This window comes from Crotalus tigris, unplaced genomic scaffold, assembly GCF_016545835.1.
Source record: "Crotalus tigris isolate CLP2741 ecotype Arizona unplaced genomic scaffold, ASM1654583v1 scf7180000017686.862900, whole genome shotgun sequence".
Lineage (NCBI taxonomy): Eukaryota > Metazoa > Chordata > Lepidosauria > Squamata > Viperidae > Crotalus > Crotalus tigris.
Genome location: NW_024096566.1, coordinates 118,082 through 139,621, shown reverse-complemented (window position 1 = coordinate 139,621; position 21,540 = coordinate 118,082). Strand labels below are relative to the sequence as shown.

Below are 21,540 nucleotides of genomic sequence, written 5' to 3'. Positions count from 1 at the left end.
TATTATTGAACTGAACAGTAATGAACTGAATCAAACAGTTCATTCTATACTGTTCATAATGACATGAACTCATCAAGAAGTATGACATACAAACAACTGCTCAAATACATTTCTTCAATAATTTCTTAGCCAAATAAATGAAGATTGTATATTTATTAAAAATTTCTACATTTATTTAGAAGCTTTTTTTAACTTTACACACAAACATCACCATTCCAAATATAAATGTAATGGATCTGATAAACATCAGCTGATTTATTTTCAAAGTCTAGGTATTGGATAAAGTTCTTTACATGCAGGATAGTACATTTGCCTAATGACAAATTTCCATAACATCTCATTGGGAAATTATTATTTCTAATATCTATATTGTACCCTAATCCTAACAGCATATGGCAGACTAAAATAATTGAAATAGAAATAATAAAAATCACAATAAGAACTACTATATCAAAGATATAGTTTAATTGAATTGCTAGTTCACCTTCTGTTCCACAGAAAATTCTAAATTTCAGCATGAGACTAAAATAAAATCCAAAACTTTCCTTGTTCAGTAAAAAAATATTTGCGCCCCCCTGCCCCACTCCACCCTATGAATTAGAGTAGCTCCAATACAGGAAATGTGTGAAAATTGTTCCAAGATTTGGGAAGTGAAATATAAATGGACCACTACCACTACAGGTGGTGCTTCTTTTATTGGAGGAGTATTTTGGGATAGTAGTTTAGGATTATTAATATTGTCCTTTTATATTATTTTAAACTTTATTTTAAAAAAAGAATACTCACTTAGAGTTGGCTAGGACTGAAATAATTTACAAGCCTAGGTAATAAATAATAAGTAAAAATGTAACTAATGCAACATTTCTATGGATGAAAAAAAAAATCTATCCAGTAATAATTAAGATATACCCACTTCTTTGCATTCAGAGTTAAATACTTCTAATATAGTGAACACAGGATGGTCATTATTCAGAACAGATTAGATAGAGTTTGCAAGATAGCTCTTATTCTGTCAGAAAAAGTAATCATTGACAAGCAGATAAGGATGAATACCATCAGTGCAGTCCTATATCTGCCTGCTCTGAATTATGTCCTACTGTCCTTAACAGAGCCTACAAGATTGCAACTCTTCAAGTACCTTGAATATAATTTTCATATGGTTTTAGAAAAACAATAGAACATATTTTTCTGGCTTGTTAAAATCAGTTAAATACTGTAGGATGAAAGCAATCTCCTTATAGCTGTTATTATTGTTTTGATCACAATGGTTTCTGTTGCAGGATTGTTTGATAACTGAGTATGCCTGCAACAATAAAAGAGGATGCATCTGTATTTAAGGAACTACTTTGGTGTAGGGGTTAAGCCACCAGGCTAGATACTGGAAGACTAGGGGTTCTAATCCAGTTTTGGGCACAAATCCAGCTGGGTGACCTCGGGCCAGTCACTTTCTTTCAGCCCTAGAAAGAAGTCAATGGCAAACACTTCTGCAAAAAATATTTGACAATAAAACTAGTTTAAGCAGTTGCCAGAAATCACTATTGACTTGAAGGCAAATCCTCCCAAAACAAGCCAAAAACTATATTTAGATTTATCTTGGGACATAAAACATCCATACTGAAAAAATCCTCAAAGGCTCACAGGGAGCTACTTTAGAGCAAGAATCTAGAACAATAGGATAACAAGCTTTGTGAATATAAGTAATTTTAGATCTTGGGTACAATGATCCTATATGCCCACTTTTGAGATGGTAATGTCTATTTTTAAAATAACTGCATCAGTATTATAGCATTTGGAAGCTTTGCTTTTTCTATTTGCGCCCCCCCCGCCCCACTCCACCCTATGAATCAGAATAGCTCCAATACAAGAAATATGTGAAAACTGTTCCAAGATTTGGGAAGTGAAATATAAATGAACCGTGATTTATTTTTTACAATTAACCTAGGATCCTAACATTGCATGCAAACTTAACGTCTTAGCTACCTACTAACGTTCGGTGATTTTTATTATTTAAGATGCTACGGAAGGGAAAGATTCATTCAGTCGCACCGAAAATGGTGTTTTCCGGATCTGTGAGTCAACAAGCATGAACTTCCCAGCCAGTTTCCGGGAAAGGATTAAGCTCCCTGTACCGCCGCATTCTGATTCATCACCACACAAAGCGTAGCTATGGAGAAAGCTGCAAAGACCAGCGAATCAATCCGTTGGAATGACGTCGAAACTGGTACGAGTTGCTTCATCCTTCTTAGTTTCAGGAACACCCTCATCAAGCCTACGATGCACAAAGCATCCATTGCCGCTTCCTTAACCTCCGGACCAGCAGTTCCCCGACTTCCGTTATGGCTTCCGAAGTGAAAGTGGCCCGTCATTTGAGGTCATCAACCTGCGTCCTCCTGGCCTGGAATCCAACCCATCGCGGAAGCCGCGGCGGACTTGCTTAAACTTATTGGCGGGTAGTATGGTGTGGGTTAGCCGCACTCTCTTAGTCAGACAGGTTAGTGAGATCTTAAAGTGATTCCCCCTTTCCCCATAGCTTGTACCCCTGGGGGAAAGAGGAAGATGCCCAGGGTTGTTCCAGATCATGGAACGTTTTCCCAAGTTGATATGGTCTGCATGTGCTGCTCTTGCGCTCTTACCGTCTTAGATATTCCCCTCGTTGATTGGGACTTTGGATTTGAAGGGAAAAGCAAGTGGGGGGAAATACTTGGTTTGATGGAGATGTTTCTCTTAGGGCGGTATTTTTTTTTTCCAAATGTCCCGTGCCCCAAGACCTTCTCACGGGTTCGTGAAATTGAAATTATTTACAATTATTTGCATGTTGAAAAATGATATTTTAACCTCCATTAAACAAATGTTGATATGCAGAGTCCTTTGTAAGCAGGAAGAGGTTCCCCCTCCCCCCAAAAAGTTTAAGAAATGTTGGTTTGGTGTATGTTCCCAGAGTGGTTTGAGGCACAAACTGGCCTCAGCGCACAATATATTTTGCTTATTGCACAATATGAACTTAGTCCTTATGGTCAGTTTATGTTTCAATATGGATGAATTTAGAAAATTGGTAGTTTGCTTAAATTGTTCTATTACCTCATAATGAATATGTTGGGCCAATTAGGCATATCTTGGCAATGAAGAGCTAAGTTAAAGAAGAGCAATTGAGTTTTTGTCTATTAAATTATAAAAATTATAGGAAATGTATGTCTCTACAATTATGCTTATTGTTGGGATGTGAGTCTTAATACTATCAATTTATGGCAAGATGTTTAACTCAGGAAATAATTTCAAAAGAAGAAATTCAGTGTATAGGATTTACTATTGCATAATTTTCTATAGAACTAGAGATTCATTTAATTAATGTTCTAATCCAAGAAACTTTGATTTATGCTGAGTTTTAAGGTGCTAATTTTATTTTCTTTAAGAACAAATAAAGCACTGTTTTTGACAATAGTATTTCATTGTTTTAATAAAGACAAAGTAATGGTTGGATTTATAAATTTTATTAAGGAGAGGTTTCTTTAGCTATGGTTTATCAAATAAGATATTACTAGTGAGTTTGTGCTAAACCATGTTTTACAAACCACAACATTTGTATTCAATGCAATATCATAAACCTAATATTTGATTGCCATTGCATAGATCTCATGTAACTATTGGAATATAGTTGTTCAGATTTAGGAAGAGAATATAATTAATACTTTACAGAACCTGTTTAATTTTCTATTTATTTAAAGCATTCTTATTCTGCTTTTCAACGAAGTCAGCATTGAAATAGCTTTCACAAATAGTGAATACATATGTTGTGGTTTGAAAATTGCGATTTAGAACAAACCCACTAATAATATCTGATACTATTTGATAAGCCATAGCTAAAGAAACCATGCCTTAATAAAAGTTATAAATCCAACAACTATTTTGTCTTCACTGAAATAGTGAAGTGTCATCTTCCAGAAAAGTGCTTTATGTGTTCCTACAGAAAATAAATAAAATTAGCAACATCAAATAAGAAATATTGTGGCTTATATGATAATATGAAGAGTTTTATTTAAGGTAAAGGAAGTCATAATAATAGACCACCTCTGTCTCGGTACATTTCTTTTTACAATATGTTGCAATTTTCTGTTGGGTTGAAGTAACATGTTTCATGTATTAATTTTTTCAGTATGGCAGATTTATGGATGACCTAAGGATCTATGTGAAAGGTGGAACTGGTGGAATGGGTCATGCTCATTTAGGTGGCATTGGAGGAAAAGGCGGTGATGTCTGGTTAATAGCAGATGAAAAAATGACCTTGAAGAAAATGAAAGATAAATATCCAAAGAAGCGGTTTGTGGCAGAAGCAGGAACCAACAGTAGGTGAGTTCTTTTTATTGACTGAGAATGCCTCTGGTTCTCAGTCCTGTCCTAGAAAACAGTCATGTGATGTTTATTTTTTGGTCTCCAAGTATTGCTGCACTGAAAGGAAATAAAGGAAAAGACTGTGAAGTAAATGTACCTCCAGGAATATGTGTTACTACAGATGATGAGAAACAGCTTGGTAAGGATCTTCATTACTTTTATCTTTATTACTATGTTGAACATAATAGCAGCTTGGATATCTAGTTTGATTTTTCTTCATGCCATTTTTTTTAATACTGCTGGGTAAAATTACAATTGCCAACTTTCCGATAACATCTTGAAAACTGAAGCTCAGTTACATGTTTTTTTCTGAAGTAAATAACTAATGGCTTGGTATGTATGTGTGTGTGTATGTGTGTGTGTATGTAGGTATATCTATATATGTATATATTCAGATTTCTTTTTGCTGACAGAGTTATTAAAGAATTAAGTGGGAGACTAGAATAGCTATTTTGAGCTCATTATGCTCTCATCAGCTAGCCACACCCTTTATGGGATTTGAACCTAGGCAGCCTACATGCTAGGCAGTTGTATTAACCACCAGGCCACCAGTTCTCCTCCCCTCTTTGTCAGCTGAGTCAAGAGAGTATATACAGAAAGTTTTTCAAATAGACTTGTCTGATTGATTGCACCTTGGCATTTTTGACTGCTATACTGTAGTTCTACTTTTTTTTTTAGTCTCCCACTTAATCCTTTAACTCTTTGTCAGCAAAAATCTGTATTTAATCTGAATTTGTAATGTATCGCAGTAGCGACTTGAGCCTGCTTAATGCCCCTAGTTGGGGGGCTGCAAGGCAAAAGTGATCATAAAAAAAGTAGAACTGCGGCATAGCAGTCAAAAATGGCAAAATGCAATCAATCAGACCGGTCTGTCTGAAAAACTTTATGTATGTATGTATGTATGTATGTGTGTATATGTACATATACATACACACACACACACACACACACACACACACGTAGGTCTTTGGTTATTCGGGTTTTCTCCCGCGTAAAATTGGAAGTGTCCAATCAGTTCATATCCCCACTGGCAGTTAAAAGGAAGAAACAGCTAAGACCACACATTGCTCCTCAAAGCACGAAGCTGAAAACACCAGCCTGAAGATGACAAATGGGACTTCGTCGAAATGTCGCCAAGACACTTCCAATTTTACGTGGGAGAAAACCCAAATAACCAAAGACCTACATACAAACACCTGCGAAAACCTCAGAAAACAAATATATATATATGTAGGTAGGTCGGTCGGTCGGTCTTGGGTTATTCAGGTTTTCTCCCGCGTAAAATTGGAAGTGTCTTGGCGATATTTCGACAAAGTCCCATTCGTCATTTTCAGGCTGGTGTTTTTCACTTCGTGCTTCTAGAATCTAAAGGATCTGAAATATAAATAAAGACTATAAGGGAAGAAAAATAAGTTTAGGCATCATTCTTAAAATTACAATTCTTATAACGTCTTGAACAATATGCTGGGAATGATTATAGCTAGATAAAAGTTGTGTGAGGTCAAAGCCATCTTGTGGCTGGGAATAGACCAGCCTTTTCACACTAGTACAGGGATCCCCAACCTCCGGCCCACAGCTTAGTGCTGGGCCTACAGCCGTTCAGAACTGGACTGCAAAAGTGGCAGGTGAGCACATGTGTGTGCGTGTATCCTACTTGCATGAGCAGCGGGCAAGCATGTGCACATGCACTCCATTTGCATGAATGAAGCTATATGTGCCCTTGCCCACTGCTCATGCAGAACCATCCCTTTCCCCTTCCCCCTCCTTGGTTCGTAAAGCCAGAAAGATTGGGGGACTCTGCTCTAGCATATATTTGCTAATTTATTTCCACCTTTATTTGTAAATTATATTTTATTTTGAGCTCAATGGAATGTAAACATTGAGCTACTATCATATTGAGCCTGACTCCTGATTATTATAGGGACACAGGCATAAAGTTCTTCTGGCAAAAGCCTTCACCCTTGATATTACCTGATAATCTCAGATTAATCAGATTTAATGTGAATGTTTTCATAAGTCTTTGGAATGTACATTCATTCATAGAACCCTTTTGTACTATATATTTTATATTCAATGTGTTCACTAACTAATGAGAACATCTATAATTTATAGATGATTGCTAAAATTATTTTCCATGTTGTTGAATTTTTTAAAAATGCCTGCCTAAAAACGTAATATGTTGTTGAAAAATGCTTGTTAAAATAAGTTCTGTGCCAATGATACAAAAAATTTTCTGACACTTAATATTTATATTTAGGTAAACTTGACAAAGTAGGAGAAAGATTGTTGGTAGCACACGGAGGTATTGGTGGATGTCCAGTAACAAATTTCTTGCCTACCAGAGGTCAGGTTCACATGATACATCTTGATCTAAAACTTATTGCAGATGTTGGTTTAATTGGGTAAGTTATTGATCTTGAAAATTATATTCTAAAATCTCAGTAATTGAAGTAATTTCCTTTGTACTACAAATATTGTTATTCATTCTAGCTTTATTTTAGATTGACTCAACAACTGTTCATTTACCTCCAGACGCTAGAATGTTTCCACTTGCTCCCTATTTCTGTATAGTTACAATCTTTTCAGGATTTGCACAAAAGTACAGATTTCAAGCTTTTGTCTATTGTTCTGAAATTAAAAATTAATTTCAGAACAATAGAGAAAGGGTCAAAATCTTACTTTTGCGCCAGCCCTGAAAAGATTTTGTAGATTTGGAATGCAGAAGGGAGGTCAGGAAAATATACTTGCTTGGCTTAAAATAGAATCTTTTTTCTTCATCCCTATAAGACATTTCCATTTATTATTAGAAAATATTTACTTTATTTTTTTTTATTTACAATTCAACAACTTTGTTCTATTATATGTAAAAATTCTATAGTAACATTAAATGGTAATTTTCTCAATTCTCATTGTTCTAGATTTCCAAATGCAGGAAAGTCCTCTTTATTAACTAAGATTTCTCATGCCAAACCTCAAATTGCAGATTATGCTTGTAAGTAACTTTATTCATTCATTCATTCATTCATTCATTCATTTAGTAATTACTTACTTAACTTACTTATTAAATTTATTTGTCACCTATCTCACCATGGGCCTTCTCTAGGCGGCTTGCAACAATAAAAACAAAGAAATCAAAAGAGTGTAAACAAAACTGAAGTAAAACAATAGAACAATAAAATAATGAAAAAGAAAACAACATAATATAATAATCAAAACAATATATTATAATCAAAAAGATGGACAGGTGAAGAGCAAAGAGCAATGGGGGAGATGGAGTCTGTCAACAATCCAGTAGTCAGCTCCAGCACAGCCACATCTTCAGGGTTCTATGGAAGATGGGAGGGGTGTGTTGTCCGATCTTACCCTAGAAGTTAGGATGTTCCAAAGAGAAGGGACCATGACAGAGAAGGCTCTTCTTATAGATCCTAGTAAACAGAGTTCTTTGACCAATGGGATTTGTAGTAGACCCTCTACCAGCAAGAGTCAGACGGGGTTGTCCTAGCAGGATGAGACAGTTCATCAGGTAGCCTGGACCTCTGCCATAGCTTTCCTCTAGAGAAAAAAGTGTCTTTTAATTTCATGACTGCAGTCACTCTCTGCAATAATCCTGGAGCCCAAGAAAACAAAATCTATCACTGTTTCCATTTCTTCTTCTTCTTTTTGTCAGGAGGGGGTGGGACCAGATGCCATGGTCTTAGTTTTTTAATGTTGAGTTTCAAGCCAACTTTTGCACCCTCTTCTTTTGTCCCCATCAAGAGATTCTTTAGTTCATTTTCAGCCATTACAGTGGTATCATCTGCATATCTGAGATTGTTGCTATTTCTCCCAGCAATCTTAATTCTGGCTTGTGATTCATCCAACCTGGCATTTTGCATGTTAAGTTAAATAAACAGGGTAACAATATACACCCTTCTCATGCTTCTTTCCCTATTTTAAACCAATTAGTTGTTCCATGTCTGGTTCTAACTGTTGCTTCTTGATCCACATACAGGTTTCTTAGGTGACAGGTAAGTAATCTGGTACTCCCATCTCTTTATGATTATTCTGATCCATACAATCAAAGGCTTTTGCGTAGTAAATGAAACAGAAGCAGAGATTTTTCTCTCTTGCTTTCTCCATACTCCAATCTGATATATATCTTTTGTGCCTCTTTGAAACCCAGCTTGTACTTCTGATAGTTCTTGGTTCATATATTGCTGAAGCCTGGGATTTTGAGCAGAACCTTCCTAACATGTGAAATGGCTACAATTATACAGTAGTTTGAACATTCTTCGGCATTTCCCTTCTTTGGGATTGTAATGTAAACTGACCTTGTCCAATCTGTGGCCACTGTTAAATTTCCAAATTTGCTGGCATATTAAGTGCAGTACTTTAACAACCTTATCTTTTAAGATCTTAAATGGGTCAGCTGGAATAGCGTTATCTCCCCTAGCTTTGTTGTTGATAATGCTTCCTAAGATCCATTTGACTTTGCACCCCAAGATGTCTGGCTCAAAGTCAGTGATCACATCATCATGGTTATCATGGGCATTAAAATATTTCTTGTACAGTTTTTCTGTGTATTCTTGCCACTCTTCTTAATCTCTATTTCTTTGCATTGTTCATTTAAGAAGATATTCTTATCTCTCCTTGGTATTCTCTGGAAATCTGCATTCAGTTGGGCATATTTTTTCCTTTCTCCCTTGTCTTTCTCTTTCATTCTTCCCTCAGCTATTTATAAATCCCTATCAGGCAGACACTAAGAAAACCAAAATCATGGCATCCGGCCCTCTCAATTCCTTGCAAATAGATGGGGAAGAAATGGAGGTAGTGACAGATTTTATTTTCCTGGGCTCCAAGATCACCTCAGATGGGGACTGCAGCCAAGAAATTAAAAGACGCTTGCTCCTGGGGAGGAAAGCTATGGCAAATCTAGACAGCATACTAAAAAGCAGAGACATCACCCTGCCAACAAAAGTGCGTATAGTCCAGGCCATGGTTTTCCCAGTTGCAATGTATGGATGTGAAAGTTGGACCATAAGAAAGGCTGAGCGACAAAGAATTGAGGCCTTTGAACTATGGTGCTGGAGAAGACTCCTGCGAGTCCCTTGGACTGCAAGGCGTTCAAACCGGTCAGTCCTAGAAGAGATCAATCCCAACTGCTCTTTAGAAGACCAGATCCTGAAGTTGAAACTCAAATACTTTGGCCACCTAATGAGAAGGAAGGACTCACTGGAGAAGAGCCTAATGCTGGGAAAGATTGAGGGCAATAGAAGAAGGGGACAACAGAGAATGAGATGGCTGGATGGAGTCACTGAAGCAGTAGGCGTGAACCTAAATGGACTCCAGAAGATGGTAGAGGACAGGAAGGCCTGGAGGAACATTGTCCATGGGGTCGTGATGGGTCGGACATGACTTCGCAATTAACAACAATAACAATCAGACAGTCACTTCACTTTCTTGCATTTCTTTTTGGGGATAGTTTTATATTTATAAAGGATATGATTTAGGTCATATCTGAATGGCTTGGTAGTTTTCCCTACTTTATTCAATTTAAGCCTTTTACAATAAGAAACTCATGATCTGAGCCACAGATCTTGTTTTTTACTGACTGTATAGAAATTCTCCTGCAAAGTACATAATCAATCTGATTGCAGTATTGGCCATCTGGTGATGTCCATGTGTAGAATCACCTCTTGGTTTGTTGGAAAGAGTGTTTGTTATAACCAGCATGTTTCTATCAAAACATGTTTCATTTTGTATTCCAAGGCCAAACTTGCCTTTTATTCTGTTACCTCTTGACTTCTCATTTTAGTATTACAATCCCCTATGATGAAAAGGACATTCTTTTTTTGGTGTTAGTTCTAGAAAGTATTTTATATCTTCACTGAACCAATCAGCTTCAGTGATTGGGATATAGACTTGGATTACTGTGATGTTGAATGGTTTGCCTTTGATTCGAACCAAAATCATTCTATCACTGCTTTTCTCACACTTTTATTGACTATGAGGACTACTCTATTTCTTCTAAGAGATTGTTGCCCACAGTGGTAGATATAATGATCATCTGAATTAAATTCATCCATTCCTGTCCACTTTAGTTCAATGATTCCCAAGGTGTTCAATCTTTCCATCTCATGTTTAATCACATCCAGCTTACATTGATTCATAGATCTTACATTCCAGGTTCCTATGCAATATTGTTCTTTACAGCATCAAACTTTTCTTTCAGCACTAGACATATTCACAGCTAAGCGTCCTTTCAGCTTTGGCTCAGCCACTTCATTCTTTCTAGAGCTACTTGTAATTGCCTTCTCCTTTTCCCCAGTAGCACATTGGACATCTTATAATCTGAGGGGCTCCTCTTACAGAATCCTATCTTTTTAATCTTTTAATTCTGTCCATTGGGTTTTCTTGGCAAGGATACTAGAGTGGGTTGCCATTTCTTTCTCCAGTGGACCACATTTTTTCAGAACACTATAACCAGTCCATCTTGGGTGGCCCTGCACAGCTTAGCTCATAATGTTGAGCTGCATTAGCCTCTTCACCATGACAAGGTAGTGATCCATGAAGGGATTGTCTCCATATACTTCTTACAATGCCTTTATTTATTTATATATAAACAAATACCAGTAGAAAACAGTACTTTAAAACAAAAAAATAACCCACAAAAACAGTGGGAATATAAAAAGCAACAAGAAAAATTCTACCACACAATGCCTTCCTCATTATGAAATCTCATGATGAAGATTATTAATAAAGAAGTGAGATAATCTTCCTTGGGAGAGGAGGATTTTGGGGAAGCAACCAAAAAAGGTCTGTTTTTATTTCTGCAATCAGTGATTCAGTAAAAAAAAAAATAAACATTAAAGGCATTAAAGAGAAACACCAGTTCTTAGAACTATATTTCTTCATGGGACCTCCCATAATTAATGCATGTCACCACATAGCAAAGCTGTAGGTTACTTTTCTGGTACAGAGCTCTGTAGTATAACGAGTGAGGGACAATATACAGTGGGGAGCAGCTTATACTTTAATCACAAATTCTAGGATGGCCTGCCAATAGAAAGGTGAGTCCCCTGCCAAATGAAACAAAAGCTGTTGGCATAACTCTTGCCATGTGATTAAAGGTATGGGAACAAACATGATGTTTTTGGTTCACATGATGTATACAGTAGTCCTCAATTTACAAAACAGACACATGGCAACCATTTGAAATTACAATAGATAACACCCCCCTCCAAAAGGTACCTATCATCTGGTTCTGAGGTACCAGCAGCTTCTTCCCGTCCCAGGACAGTTATGTGATTACATTTTAGGTGACTTCACAGCTGGCCTGCATTTACAGTAACATCTGCAGAATCACACAATTACATGGCCATGATTTATTATGTTTTTGCCAAAACCCAGCATTTACTTCCAGTTTTCAGCAAAAATGACATAGAAGACAGTGGATTTGCTTAATAAAAGTAATGTTCACTTAACTGCCACAAAAAAGACTGTAAAATTGGGTTGGTCACAGGCTGACCCATTTTACCACCATAATGGGTGCTGGAAAAAAACCCCACAACAAATGGATGAAACAGGTCAAGCTTACATTGTTCTGAATGTTCAATAGACTTTAGTCTACACAAGTCCTGATTTAGTATTAAGTATAAGCTGAGCTGAAGATACACACCATGCTAAATCCAAACAGGGTGGGTATATTTTTGACTTAAGTGTGATGCTTAAGGATGCATGCATAGAGGAGTGAAGGCAAATATATGGGTCCCAAGATAATGTTGCAGGATCCAATCTGAGTCAGTCACCTGGGCCAGAGGTTTAGTCTTTCGAACTTTCGTGCTGGAGCCCATCTTCAGGAAACTTCTCTTTCTCACTGAACAGATAAATTTAATCCAGGGGTAAATTTTGAAAATCCTTTCTACCTCATTTGACTTATTTCTCATTTTCCACAGTCACAACACTATCTCCCGAAATTGGAACTGTGATGTATCCTGATCACAAGCAGGTTAGTTTCCAATATAGTTATTATATAAAATATATTGTGGAAATTCATTTTTGGCAATGTTAGGAGATCTCACTTGCTTATAACTGAAATAATGCTGCCAAGATATTTCACATGAGTGTTCCCTAATTAAAGCATATGAAATCCTTGATGTGTGGTCATATTAAACTATTTTTTATTAATCTCAGGTCTGCAGACCACAACATTGTCTGATTACCTACATAGTCCAGAGCAAAACTCCTATTCCAAAACTATTGTTTTGAAAAAAATGTCAATATCATCAGTATTTTACTAAACGATCTACTATTTTTCTATCTTACTGATTTCCTATTTTTTTCAGCTGGATCAGCATATTACCAGGAGGATAACATCTAAATAAAGAAATGAAGTATTTATTCTGAACTTTCTAATAGGTTAATTCTTGCATCTCTGACTTTATGACTCAAATTGCCTCTTTGTGTGCTCCACAGATACAATCTTCAGGTTTAGTAAATATTCATGAACATAGGCAGCATCTGGATGCATTACACGAAAGGATCATTTAGTCTGAGATTCAATTCTCTTAATGGTTATTATATATAGGCATTTCACAAGTAGGACATAATTGCAGTAGCATTGTTCTTCTCAAATTCTTCAGTAAGGAGTAGCAGAGGTGGTAGAAAGTTGAGCTAGATAGACTTTGATATAAAGTTTGATAGTTTTAGTAATATGTGCTCATGATGAATAGCTATATGTACTTGTCCATTATAATAATTTCTTTCAAAATGAGCATTGTTAAAGTGTAGAAAATGAGTAAGGAATAGTATACAAAAGAAATTAAAGACATGAGATAAGAAGTAAAACAAAATCCCAACATATCTCAATATTTATTTCTTTATAATACTTGCTTAAAATGCCCCGTTACATATTCTCAGCTCTGCTTTTATGAAGGTTTCATCAACTCCATCCAACTACATCTCCTTAGTCTTTTCCTTTCTCTTGACCCATTCAGTCTCCATATACTTGTTTTGTGAATTATCAACAATTGTTAGGTCTGGGCATTGTATGGCAGATGATTGTTTGAATTCTAAAGTCCCAGAGCACTTTAGATTCTTAATTTCCTATTGTTTTGTCTATTTTGTGGCCCCATCAGTTATTGCTTTCATGCAAATGATATTCCTTGCAGATAGTCCAATACACCATTGTTGCTATTTTGTTATGCCATGGTTTGTAGTCAGCCTGCAGCAGCTAAATAGGTGGTCTGCTGTTTCTTCAGCTTATTTGCAGATATAGCATTTGCTATCAGTAAGCATTGAGAATAGAGAAAAATTCTGAGCAAATCACTCCTGTTGGTATACACTGATCTTTCTTATTTATCAGCCTGGAGGCTTAAATCTAGGTAGCCCCCACTGACACATGCCCAACACCTGCCCAACAACTTCAACATCGATTCCCAGTGGAAAGCCAAATGGGTTGCTGAATGTCCAGACTTAGGAAGACATATAAATGACCCCACAAAAAAGATGCTAAGCTTTGAACTATCATGTCAGCCATGGACAATTCTGAATAGGATTTGCACCTCACAAATTGTCTGCCAGGACTCACTGTATAAATGAGGCATGTGTGACTGTATGATCCCATGTCAAACTGTAGATCACATTGTGACCAGCTATAAGCTGAGGGCATATACCGGTCGAGTATCTGATTTTTTTCATATAAATGATGCTGCCCTGGAATGGTTATATGGTTACATACACTGGTATCTGAATATAGAACTTTTTAACATTCACATTTTATTGTGTTTTTTTTTAATCTAGGCAAAATGTCAGTATACATTGGAAGTCCATGTATGATAAAAAATAAATAATTTTCAATTCTGGCTTTTTATGCATTTGTTCTTAAGGCTTGGACATGTGCAGCCAGAATTAGTTTCTCTGTCTCTTTCTTCAACTTTTCTACTCTTAGCCATTACCAGGTCTTGTTATTATCTTCTTTGCCTGCTAGTTTTTTAATTTACTGGACATGCAGTACTTTGTCTTGCCATCTCTTTTCTATTCTTATTTGATTTTTCTTATAGACCAGTTTGGTCTTTCAAGTATTCAATAATGTAAGATGTATTTTCTTCATTGTTGTTCAGATAGTCTTCCAATACCTTTTGTTGTTGTTGTTTTTCTTCAACTATCTAAAGTATTACAACATTCCATGTCCACTTCTGCTCCTTGGTAAGCAGAGTCTGTCAACACTGCTTGTGGATGAAGGGCATGATTCATTGTCATTATTCTTGTCTTCCTATCCAAGGTTTTTACTTCCACTTGAGTCTAGACCACTAGATCAAATAAACCAACATTATATTCTCTTTTTTATCAATCTTGATCCTTAATCCCTTCAAATAATGTCTTCAAACTTAATTTCATTTTTTTCTTTTCATTTTTCTTAAACTCTTATCACAAAATTCTTCATTTTTTTTTCAAATTTAACAAACCTCTTTTGTAAATCCAATATAGGAAAGTTATCCAGTCACTGCTTTCATTTGTTAGGTGTATTATTTATTTATTTAATTATTAGTCACTAGATAGTTTCTTCTAGTACAGTGATGGCAAACCTTTTAGAGACTGAGTGCCCAAACTGAAACCCAAAACTCACTTATGTATCGTTGGGTGCCGGGTGGCATGCCCATTGGGAGGGTGTGGTCAATTGGGAGGGAGTGGCCAATTGGGTGGGCATGGCCAATTGGGTGGGCATGATAACGGCAGACTGGGTGGGACTAAAAAGTTCAATCAATCAATTCCAACTTTGCGAGATCTTTTTTTCCCGCAAGAAGTTGAAATTGATTGATATATTGAACCTTTTTTTTTTTTTTTGCACATGGCGGCAAGGTTTTATAAAACCCAGCTGAAGGCCTAGGACTAGGGCGACAGTGCGCGTGCCCACAGAAAGAGTTCTGCGTGCCATCTGTGGCATGCATGCCATAGGTTCGCCACCACGGGTCTAGTATAACATATTTTTCCATATCATTCTTGTAGTCTGTCATTTTAAGTCCATTTTCAGAGCAGTATCTGATAGAACTTGTTCCTCTTCCGTAAATGCAGAGGTTAACACTTTTAAAATTAACTTCTGGATCTGTTGTTCAAAGATATTTTCAAACACGTCCAGTGTTAACGATATTTTGCTCCTTTCTGTATTAATAAGTCAAATTTAAGTGATTTTTCCCCTTTAATTGTAATCTTTAGTTTCTTCCTGTTCCCTCTAAGGGTCATCCTGTTATTTTTTTAAAAAAGAATTCAAACAAAAGCATTTTCCCACTGGAAGGATTCTTATAATTAATCCCAAAATTTTATTTCAAATCCATTTTGATCCTTAGTTCATTAGTAACTTTTTAAAATCAAAAATCCAATTGCCCTTTTGCTGTTTATTTCAGTTTTTTAAAAAAAATCCTTAAATTTATGTTTAAGCTTCTTTCATTAGGAAGGAAATTTACCCAGTGCAATAAAATATGTGCATCAAAAGGTTCCCAATAGCTGAAAGGCAATTAACAAGCACTTTCCAAAAGTGATTAAAAAAGGAAATATTTAGTTTTACAAAGTTGAATGTAGGAAAAAAAAACAAGTAGAGGTAATGTATATGTATTCCTTTATTTGTTTTCTGAGGTTTTCGCGGGTATTTGTATGTAGGTCTTTGGTTGTTCCACCCAATCAGAACACAGCCAAGCTCCCACCCAATCAGTTCATACCCCCACTGGCAGTTAAAAGGAATAAACAGCTAAGACCACACATTGCTGCTCAAAGCACGAAGCTGAAAACACCAGCCTGAAGATGACGAATGGGACTTCGTCGAAACGTCGCCAAGACACTTCCAATTTTACGCGGGAGAAAACCCGAACAACCAAAGACCTACATTCCTTTATTTGTCCGCATATATTTATTTAGTAAATTTTTATGCCGCTGATTTCTCCCATAAGGTAATTAGGCAACTTACATGTTATAAACCAAGAAGAGAAATAATTAAAATATTAAAACATTAAAACTATACAAATTAAGATTTTAAAATTATACTGTTTAAAACTATATTGTTATTATAAATGTGTGCTGTTTTTAACTTGTTATTTGGGGATGCAGAATTACCACATGAAACTACTAGCTTCCTAATGATTTTGGTATCCACTTAAGTGAACTCAACAGGTCCAAACCATTTTAAAAAGTTTCTTTTCTCTTTAGATAACAGTTGCTGATCTTCCAGGATTAATAGAAGGTGCCCACGCAAATAAAGGAAGAGGCCATAAATTTTTGAAACATGTGGAAAGAACTAAACAACTTCTCTTTGTTGTAAGAATACATTCTTTGTCAGCATTTTCATGCTTAATTTGGCCAACATATGAATTGTGTGTTTGTGTATAAATTTGTATATAAGCCAACACATGGATAAACAGATCCTCAGATTTTAAAGAAAGTACCATAAAAAATGCAGACCAGCTTATTCATAAGTGGCATATTTTTTATGGTATTTGGGTTAAAAAATTGAGGATCAGCTTATGCAGAGTATAAATGATGGTTCATGTTAATCAGTTAACTATTATTTATTAAACCATAATTTGTTGAGTTAATGCAATATCTTAGCCAAAATCAAAACTCCCATAATTTTGGTGAACCATAATATTTGACTGCAAACTGGAAGCAGTTCCCAGGATGAAGTACTGAAATGTTTTCATGAATATAAAACACTGAATGTATATTTCCAAATATGAATTCTTTAACATTTATGGCAATTCACTTTTGGAATTAAAGCTTGGAGTCTCCTAGATTGTCCATCAAAATGCTACTGAGCAATCAGTTTACATAGCAAAGGAATACCGTATATGCCAGCATACAAGGCGACCCGGCGTATAAGACGACCCCCGTTTTTATCGCCGGGCCGCATTCCTAGAATGTCGTCTTATACACCGGAAACTACCAGTATTTCCGGTGTATAAGACGACCCCCGTCTTTGCCGCCGATTTCAGCGCTCGCAGAAGTCGCCTTATACGCTGGCATTTACAATAATTGGTAGTGAAATTTTTGGGTAACTTAATGGAGGAGGCCACTTGTGGTACAATTTCCATTAGATCCAGAATAGGATAATAGCCAATTATGTAAAGTTTCTATAAAAAGATATATGCAGGTATAATGAAACATAGAAAAATATCTAAATTATTTAATGTTTTCAGTAATTTAGAAATCATTTAGAAACATTAAAGTACTATTTTCCAAAACTGCTTTATATATAAATAAATAACTACCTTATTAACTCTTTTCACCTTTACCACGTGAGTGAAAATATTTATTTTTTTAAATTTAGGTTGATGTGTCTGGGTTCCAACTTACTTCTCATAAACCATTCAGGACGGCATTTGAAACCATAATGTTACTAGCAAAGGTAAAATTGCTGTCCCTTTTGTGTTGTAACATTAAACTATATATAGTTTCATGATGAAATATTTATTTGCATAATAAGTCTCTTAAAATTATAATAATATTATAATATTATACGTCTGGAAGTTTCTCCTTGATATTTCTAGGGACAGTTGATAATAAAGATGTTGAACTAATTTGTCCCTGGAAGGGTCTGTTTATCTCAAAGCAGTTTAACATGTTTTATTTCAATACAGATAAGAATATTGTTTTCTGTTGACAGTAGATTTCAGATCTGGCCTCTAAGTCAGAGAGTGTAACAACAATCAAAAATATACCACCACCATATTCACATTTAGTTGTATCTGAATCTTGGCAACTTTATAGGCAAGTGCTTACCTTGTATACACCTAGAAGTATGAACAGAAGACTTTTTTTAATGTTTTATTTAAGAGTGCCTTTCATTGCCAGTACAAAACTAAAGATTCATACTCATGGGGTGAACTAGAATATATAGTTATACAACTGCCTTAACATTATATTGTACCATGTTTAAGTTATGTATGTTAAGTAATACTGAATTGCTTAGTAGTCAAATATTTTCAAAAAAGTGTATGCAAATTATATTTGAAGGAGCTGGAACTGTATAAAGAGGAACTTCAAGTTAAATCTGCATTGCTTGCTGTGAATAAAATGGATTTGCCTAACGCCAAAGAAAATTTTGAAAAGTTAATGGAACAATTACAGAACCCTCAAAGTAAGATTCATTTTGACCAGTTCCTTTTAAAATAAAGAATACATATATCTTTTGGATATAAAATATCAACAATGATTGATAATTGTGGGAATTGTGGCTTATCTTATAAATCAAAAATTCATAGCAAGATTTCTAGTGCTTAAATAATAATTGTAGTTCAAGAAGATAAAATACCAAAAATATTCCATCTGCATAATAATGAATAGAAAAGGCCTTTGCTAATTAGTAGAGATGTAGTTATCCCAATTTCAACTTGAATTATTGTCTTGAACCATCATCAAAAACAAATATATATTAACAATTATGCATTGACCTTTTTAATATTCTTTTTTCTTAGAATTGAAACATATTAAAAAGAGAATAAAATTACCCTCTTCCCTCAAAGAAGGAAATGTTAGAAGCATTGCATCATTTTACTTTGCATCTTCTTTTCCTTTGTTAAGACATTTTGCAGCAACTTTGTACAACCTAATTATTTATGACATATTTTCTTCCTTTCAGATTATTTACACTTGCTTCCACAAAAGATGATTCCTGAAGTCACTGTCAAATTCAGGGAAATCATTCCCATATCTGCACTTACTGGCGAAGGATCTGAGCAGTTGATTACATGCTTAAGAAAAATAATAGATCAAGAAACTGAAGAAAAGATTGAAAGTTATCAGAGGGAGCAACTCAATGCATTACATCTCTCAAAAATATAGCAACGTTTTCCAATTAAACCAATACATCAATTTTTGTAACTCTGCTTCTAACTGAATTCATGCAAAGTTATGGTTGCTTCTCTTTTTAAGTATAAATATGTGTATTTTGTTCTTGTAAAATAGTAAATACATATGTAGATTTTAAAGTTATGTATCTCATGTACTTTGTAGAATAAATTTTAAAACATGTAAATATATAATTTTATATATTGATCCTGGGACTCAGTTTTCTTCATAAAAGACTTCAAGAAGAGTACAATATTTTGAGAGAGCACAACAGATTGTACTACAGATACCTAATGCTCCATGAAATATTTTGGGCAGAAATGTTTAAATTATTATAGCCATTCTAGTGGCAATTGTAAAAAGTCTTGCACTGGTACATCTTTCAGCATGTGCAGTGTTAGAACCATTTTATGCTACACTAGTAAAAGCATACTTGAACTATTGTGTCCAGTTTTGGACACTGGGAAGAGTGCAAAGAAGAGTAAAAAAGATGATTATGGGGCTGGAAGCTAAAAATTACAATGAATGGTTTCAGGAACTGGGAATGTCTAATTTAACAAACAGAAGGACTAGGAGTGAGATAATATCAATCTTCCAATATCTGAGAGACTGTCACATAGAAGAAGGGGAGTCAACCTATTCTCCAAAGCAAGACAAGAAGTAACAGATCAAAGCTTAACAACAGAGATCCAACTTAGAAATAAGAAATTTCCTGTCAGAACAATCAATCAATGGGGGAGCTTGCCTCCAGAAGTTGTGGGTATTCATCGTTGGAGATTTTTAAGAAGAGATAGGATAACCATTTGTCCAGAATGATACAGGATCTCCTGCTTGAGCAGGGGGTTCAACTAGAAGACCTCAAAGATCCCATCCAGCTCTATAATTCCAATGCTATATTATGCATATCTAGCCAGTTATGGTTTATTCAGCCAAAAAGCTTAATATGACATGGCGATTCAGCCAAAGAATACCATTCAGTAGTTCATACATGTAACTACTTTTGCACTTAAATCTAATGAAGAATGAAGGCAAAAAAATCTAATATAAGCATGATGTGAAATTATTTGAGGCTCAGAATATAATGTTGGACCCACTGGAGAATTTTAACTAGATGGGAGGATGGTGGACTACATTTTTTTTTGTTCTGTAGATGGAAGCCTTTCATGGATCCGGGAGGAAAGCTGATACGCACTAAAGAACCTATAGAAACAAATTTTCTAGATGATTCAGTGAAGATTGTGAGACAATTGACAGCCTCTCATTCTCCCGAATTGTCTGTAGAAATGAAGAACCAGTAATGGAGTTTGTACATTTATCTTGTCATTACTACTCTTGGAAGTGGCGGGTGGGAGTGCAGACCAAATTGGAGAAAGAGAGAAGCCATCTGGTTAATATATCCTGCTAAACTATAATTTATTGTAAAAATAGTTGGTTAAGCCACAATGGGTGTATACATCTCATCATGCCATAATCTGGCTCAATAGACATAATGGCTGGTTTTATCTAGCCAGTAGAACTAGCTTCTGAATAAACTTCCATCTAGTTATGCTGTAAATCTGTGAAAGCAGAGATGAGCAAAATGAGGGTCCAGGGCTTGTAGACTTTTATTCCTTTTTGGCAACCCTTGGCATCCCTTTGGTTATAGTTGCTGAAAATCAAGAACACCCATTGCACCATATTCAGATTTGTGTGAGATGAGACTTCCCATTTTACTTTCCTATAAAATGTTAAGTGAACTTAACCCAGATCTAGGATTTGGCTATGTGCGCTTGCCCTTTTTAAACAAGAGCAATTTGTTGTCTTCCTAATCCCAAATCAGATATTGCTTTAAAACAGTGGTTCTCAACCTTTTTAATGCCGCGACCCCAACCGGTCGTAAGTTGAGGACTACTCAACCAGTCGAAAGTTGAGGACTACTCAACTGGTGCAGCACCATTTGCAGAATGGGACTTTTGGCAGGCTCAGCAGGGCAGAGACAGCCTGGACAATTTCTATTGGTTTTTGAAAGCCAATAGAATTAGACTCTATTCAAGAGAGTCTATTCTATTGGCTTTCAAAAGCCAATAGAATAAAAGGGAGTAGCACAGCTAAAGAAAAGGGGGAAAAAAATGACGGACTGTTTGGCGACCCCTGTGAAATGGTCATTCGACCCCAAATGGGGTCCCGACCAGAGAACCACTGCTTTAAAACGTGGCTATTGTTGGTTCAAATTAGAGTTGTGAGATCTGACAGCTCAAGATCAATAATGGGTCCACGGATGCATTGCAGGAACTAAACTTTTTTTCCCAAACGATAATTTTATTAATTAACTTAATTAAAAACTATTTTTCAAAATGCAAC

At 35.7% G+C, this 21,540-nt stretch overlaps 1 protein-coding gene across 2 annotated transcripts; it reads left to right on the top strand.

Moving 5' to 3' along the window:
• Positions 1 to 1,843: 1,843 nt before the first annotated feature.
• Positions 1,844 to 19,407, top strand: GTPBP10 (GTP binding protein 10). 2 transcript variants are annotated; one of them, XM_039337798.1, is made up of 10 exons: positions 1,844 to 2,491; positions 4,151 to 4,344; positions 4,434 to 4,525; positions 6,644 to 6,788; positions 7,305 to 7,378; positions 12,321 to 12,373; positions 16,564 to 16,671; positions 17,681 to 17,758; positions 18,367 to 18,490; positions 18,992 to 19,407. In XM_039337798.1, the coding sequence occupies exons 1-10, from the start codon at positions 2,456 to 2,458 to the stop codon at positions 19,192 to 19,194; spliced, it is 1,107 nt and encodes a 368-aa protein (XP_039193732.1). In that variant the 5' UTR covers positions 1,844 to 2,455; the 3' UTR covers positions 19,195 to 19,407. The 2 variants fall into 2 exon arrangements, with proteins under 2 accessions (XP_039193732.1, XP_039193731.1); XM_039337797.1 differs by lacking the exon at positions 1,844 to 2,491 and adding an exon at positions 2,584 to 2,778.
• Positions 19,408 to 21,540: the final 2,133 nt, after the last annotated feature.

Bases quoted from the DNA above. Each gene is read 5' to 3' on its own strand.
- GTPBP10 (XM_039337797.1), top strand. From the start codon at position 2,602: ATGGTCTGCATGTGCTGCTCTTGCGCTCTTACCGTCTTAGATATTCCC. The intron at 12,374-16,563 runs GTTAGTTTCCAA...TTTTCTCTTTAG, and splicing joins TGTATCCTGATCACAAGCAG to ATAACAGTTGCTGATCTTCC. The intron at 16,672-17,680 runs GTAAGAATACAT...TTTTAAATTTAG, and splicing joins CTAAACAACTTCTCTTTGTT to GTTGATGTGTCTGGGTTCCA.